This window comes from Trachypithecus francoisi, unplaced genomic scaffold (assembly GCF_009764315.1).
Source record: "Trachypithecus francoisi isolate TF-2019V2 unplaced genomic scaffold, Tfra_2.0 Lachesis_group16, whole genome shotgun sequence".
In the NCBI taxonomy this organism is placed as follows: domain Eukaryota; kingdom Metazoa; phylum Chordata; class Mammalia; order Primates; family Cercopithecidae; genus Trachypithecus; species Trachypithecus francoisi.
This window is the reverse complement of record NW_022681461.1, coordinates 77255486-77260390: the sequence shown is the minus strand read 5'-3', so window position 1 is coordinate 77260390 and position 4905 is coordinate 77255486. Positions and strand designations below refer to the sequence as shown.

At 53.7% G+C, this 4905-nt stretch overlaps 1 protein-coding gene across 1 annotated transcript; it reads right to left on the bottom strand.

Annotated features, from left to right (window-relative positions):
• Positions 1 to 1029: 1029 nt before the first annotated feature.
• On the bottom strand, positions 1030 to 3406 carry ACTL7B (actin like 7B). The gene has a single exon (XM_033237885.1). The coding sequence runs from the start codon at positions 2372 to 2374 to the stop codon at positions 1127 to 1129; it is 1248 nt and encodes a 415-aa protein (XP_033093776.1). The 5' UTR covers positions 2375 to 3406; the 3' UTR covers positions 1030 to 1126.
• Between the last annotated feature and the right edge of the window lie 1499 nt (positions 3407 to 4905).

Below are 4905 nucleotides of genomic sequence, written 5' to 3'. Positions count from 1 at the left end.
TCTTGATGTGGATCAGGAGACCTGGGCTCGACCACTGGCATTAGGCTGGCCCTGTCCTCTCTGGTCCTCAGTTTCCCCATCTCTTTTTGTTTTTTTCTTTTCGGACATGGAGTCTTGCTCTGTCACTCAGGCTGCAGTGCAATGACGTGATCTCAGTTCACTGCAACCTCCTCCTCCTGGGGTCAAGTGATTCTCCCGCCTCAATCTCCTGGGGAAGCTGGGATTACAGGTACCCACCACCATGCCCAGCTGATTTTTCTATTTTTAGTAGAGACAGGGTTTCATCATGTTAGCCAGGCTGGTCTTGAATTTCGCCTGACCTTAGGTGACCCACCTGCCTTTGGCTCCCCAGAGTGCTGGGATTACAGGTGTGAGCCACCACACCCAGCCCAGTTTCCCCATTTCTATAGCAGGGAGAGGACTCGATTTCTAAAGGACCTTCTGGTTTGTCTGACATCCTCTGCGATCAGCAGCTCTGCTTTGTAACTCTGGAAAAATAGCTCCAATTTTGGTTGCGGTTGAAAGGGGTACACCCACACATGGGTAGAAATGGCGCTTCACACTCAGGAGATGCACTGGCACAGCCTTAGGCTCCCACATTGAGGGTGGCAGGCACTAGAGGGAGGTTAGGGAACCTGGAGTGATCAAGCAGTGTTAAGGTCGGGAGTACTTGTGAGCAGCAGAAACAAGAGACTGGAGTCGGACACCCAGCTGTGCGTCTCCTCCAACCTACTGCTAGGTGACCCAAGCTAGTCCCTTCATCAGAGCCAACCCCCTTAGTTGAGCAAGCAATAAGGAATGTCTGTTGGATCAGGTTTTGAACCTGGAGGTGCTAATAAAACAGGAGGCCACTTCTAGGCCCTGAGATGATGTCACCATCATGAGGCAGGCAGAGGGGGTGGAACCAGTATGGTAGCCCCTTCCTTACAGCCCACACCTCCAGTGCACAAGGTGCTGCCACTTCTAAGGCCGACTCCCCCCAGCCCTCTGCTATCAGATTGAAGCTAGAAACCCAGACTAGACAAGAGTCATTTCAGAGTAAAGCTTTATGTGAAATTCTGTAAATGTGTATAGAGTGGCCTGTGGCCAGCTATGCTGGGGGCCTTGTCTGTGGAGATGCCGAGGCTCAGCACTTGCTGTAGATGGCCATGCTGCCCCGCTCCTGAAACTCTTCCTTGCTGACCCAGAGCTGTTGGAAGGCCTGCAGGGAGGCCAGGATGGAGCCGCCGGTCCACACGGAGGTCTTTCTCTCAGGAGCTGCAGCCACCGCAGGGCTGTCTCCGGGGCAGAGGAGGCTCAGCTCCCTCTGGAAGCGCTCGGGGAAACCATCCAGCATGGTGCAGCCGCCACACAGCAGCACGTTGGCGGCCATCTCCTCCTTGAAGCCCGTGTCCTGGCAGCGGCCCAGGCAGGCAGCCGTGAGCTCCGGGAGGCCCGGCTGGGTGCTGCCCGCCAGGGAGGGCTGGAAGAGCATCTCAGAGCAGCGGAAGCGCTCCTGGCCAATGGTGATGAGCTTGCCGTCCGGGAGCTCGTAGTCCACGCGCAGTTCCTCGGGGGCCAGGCTGAGCTCCTCCTCCGGCAGGAAGGCCGCATAGCAGCACTTCTTCTTGATGTGCTCTATGATGTGCAGGTGGTCGTCCGTGAATGCGTGGCCTGCCTCGTTGAGCAGCTGCATCAGGTAGTTGGTGAGGTCACCCCCAGCATAGTCGGCGCGGCTGGTCAGGCCCGGCAGCACGTCTCCCTCGGAGATGGGCACCACGTGCGAGATGCCGTGCCCGCTCTCCACCACCAGCCCCGAGGTCTTGCCGTACGAGTAGATGGACAGCAACGACTGGGACGTCACGTGCATAGCGGGGATGCCGAAGGTCTCGAACATGAGCTCTGCGTACTTCTCCCGGTTGCTGCTGGGGCTGAGCGGAGGGTCGGAGACCAGCACAGCGTGCTCCTCGGGGAGGATCTTCATGGCCGTGCGGAAGATGTACTCCCAGATGTCCTGCACGCAGTCCCAGTCCACCACGATGCCGTGCTTCAGCGGGTTCACCAGCTTGAGAGGTGTCTCCATGTTGAGCAGCTCATGGCCCACCAGGGTCCCCTTGCGGGTGTCGCCAGCGTCGGCCGCCTCGGGGCAGCGTTTTCCCACGGTGGAGGAGATGAAGTAGGTGGGCCTCGGCTCTCCCGCGTAGCCGCACTTGCAGTACTGGGAGCCCAGGTCGATGACAACCGCCTTGATCTTGCGCACCTTCCTGGGCTTCATCTTGAGCTGAGTGGCCGCACCTGTGTCCCGGAGGCCGGCGTCAGAGCCTGGCCGTGTTCCTGCCTCTCCAGGGTCACCCTGAGCCGTGCCCAGGGCCATAGGGCTGTTCCTTGTCGCCATCTGCCTCTCTCACTCCCCTTCTCACATCCACAGCCTAGAGCTCCCTGGGGAGAAATGAGACACCCACCCCCAGTAGTGCCATGGCAACCACTTGGGATTGTGATGTCACTCAGGGCCGGTCCATTCAGGCAGCGGGGGAGGGCTTGGCTTTGGCCGACTCTTGGTGTGTCACCCCCATCTCTGTAACTCAAGTTTGTTCCAGGACAGAGCACGTGTCGGGAGTTTTAGAAATCCAAGCACACTGGGGTCTCAGAGGTTTCTGCTCAACCCCCTTGCATTTCCATGCCTAACCTGCTCACTACTGGACACCTTTCCTCTTCTGCGTCTTGGTGGAGAGGGCCTAAATATTTGAGCCCCTCCAGTAAGGCAGGCACTGCACTAGGTACTTCACTTGTGTTGTTCTGCAGGTAGGCAGGGCTGAGGAAATGAGGCTCAGAATTCTAAGGACTTGCCCAAGAGCAAACAGCACTTGGGGTGTTTGTACCTTAACCCAAATTCATCAAACTCCAATGCACCAGGCCCCGTTGATGGCCCCAAGAGTTCTTTCCTCCCTTCTTTCAACATTTACTGGAGTATGTGGTAGGTCCCGCCCAGTGCAGCCTGCCAGTGATAGATGATGAAAACCCAGGCCACCAGCAGTGCCCAGTCTAGACAAGAAAATGGAATGGGTGCCGATGGGTTTGCAGGAATAAGTCTACTTGGAGAACTCATTTGAGACCGGCAGTCAGAAGGTGCTCTGGAGAGGAGGTGATGCTTAAGTTGAATCCTGGAAGAGGTGTAGGTATTTGTCAAGTAGTTAAAAGGAGGGGAAGACATCCCAGGCAGAGAGCACAGCTTGAGCAAAGGCTCAGATGGAGGCACAGTGAAGAACTTCCCGCAGTGAAAGTGTTTGGAAAAACAGATGAAGCTAGAGAAGTCACAGAGCCAAGTAGAGAGGGCATCAAATGCCAGGAGTACGTTTAGACTAACTTGAGGAGAGCCAGGAAATCTATGAAGACTTTAAGCAGGGGAATGATCAGATTTGCCCTCTAGGAAAAATGTTAGAAAGGGCCAGGCACAGTGGCTCATGCCTGTAATCCTATCAGCACTTTGGGAGGCCGAGGTGGGTGGATCACAAGGTCAGGAGTTCAAGACCAGCCTGGCCAAGATGGTGAAACCCCGTCTCTACTAAAAATACAAAAATTAGCCAGGCCTAGTGGCGGGTACCTGTAATCCCAGCTACTTGGGAGGCTGAGCAGAGAATTGCTTGAACCCAGGAGGCAGAGGCTGCAGTGAGCTGAGATCGCAACACTGCACTCCAGCCTGGGAGACAGAGCAAGACTCCGTCTCAAAAAAAAAAAAAAGAAAAAGAAAGATGTTAGAAAGATTGGCATTTGGCTGTAATGTAGAGAATGGATGGGAGGGGAAAGACTAGAAGCTGAGACCTAAAATGAGGCCATTGGAGAAATTCCGATGAGACTTGAAGGTGGCCTGACCTAGGGCTGTGAGAGTGTGGAAGCGAGGAAGAGCCTGGTTCTAGAGAAATTTAGAAAGTAGAATAGAATCCAATCTGTTGTTTCCCCAACCATCCCTCACTTTAATCCAAGCTCTTACTCTGGCATTTGAGGCCTTCCCTCATGGGCTCCTGTGATGTGGGATGTGAGGCAGAGGGAAGGATGAATCCCTTACCTGTACCCAAGCAAAGAAAGATGGCTTGTCATCTAGAAAGGACCAATTCACTAGAGTGCCAAAGGGACCTGCAACTTAAGCTGCCCCTTCCCACTACAAAATCAAAAAGGCAGATTAGGGCTTTGGTGGTGAAGAGTCAAGAAAAAAAGGGGAAAAGCAGCAACCAGGGCTGAGGAAGTTTTCTGGGAGAATTAAGACAAGCAGAGGTGCCCAAGGAATTGATTAGGCAACATGCATGGGAGAAAAAGAGTTAAGAAATACTGCCATGGAGAGTGTAAGAATGCATTAATGAGGAACGTGTGGGGATTTTTGTTTGCTGAATTTTTGTTTGTTTGTTTTTGAGACAGAGTTTCGCTCTTTCGCCCAGGCTGGGGCACAGTGGTGCAATCTTGGCTCACTGCAACCTCCACCTTCCAGTTTCAAGCGATTCTCCTGCCTCAGCCTCCCGAGTCGCTGGGATTACAGGCGCCTGCCACCATGCCTGGCTAATTTTTGTATTTTTAGTACAGACGGGGTTTCACCATGTTGGCCAGGCTGGTATTGAACTCCTGATCTCATGATCCACCAGCCTCGGCCTCCCAAAATGCTGGGATTACAGGTATGAGCCACCACACCCAGCCTGCTGAATTGTTTCTTGGAACATGGCAGCATTCAACTATATTATTTGGGTAACAACTTTCTAAGGTTACAATTATGAACATTATGACCCAGAAATGCCCTGTGGTGGGATCATGAAATCACAGAAGCTGAGGATTGGACCCTTCAGTTCCCTCTAGAACATCCCATCCAGTAGTCTGACATGGACAGCTCACCCCATTTTGGCCAGCCATGAGTGATAAATGTTTTATCACACTGGATTGGCA

Excerpts from the sequence above, each read along its gene's own strand:
- ACTL7B (XM_033237885.1), bottom strand. The coding sequence starts at position 2,374 with ATGGCGACAAGGAACAGCCCTATGGCCCTGGGCACGGCTCAGGGTGAC.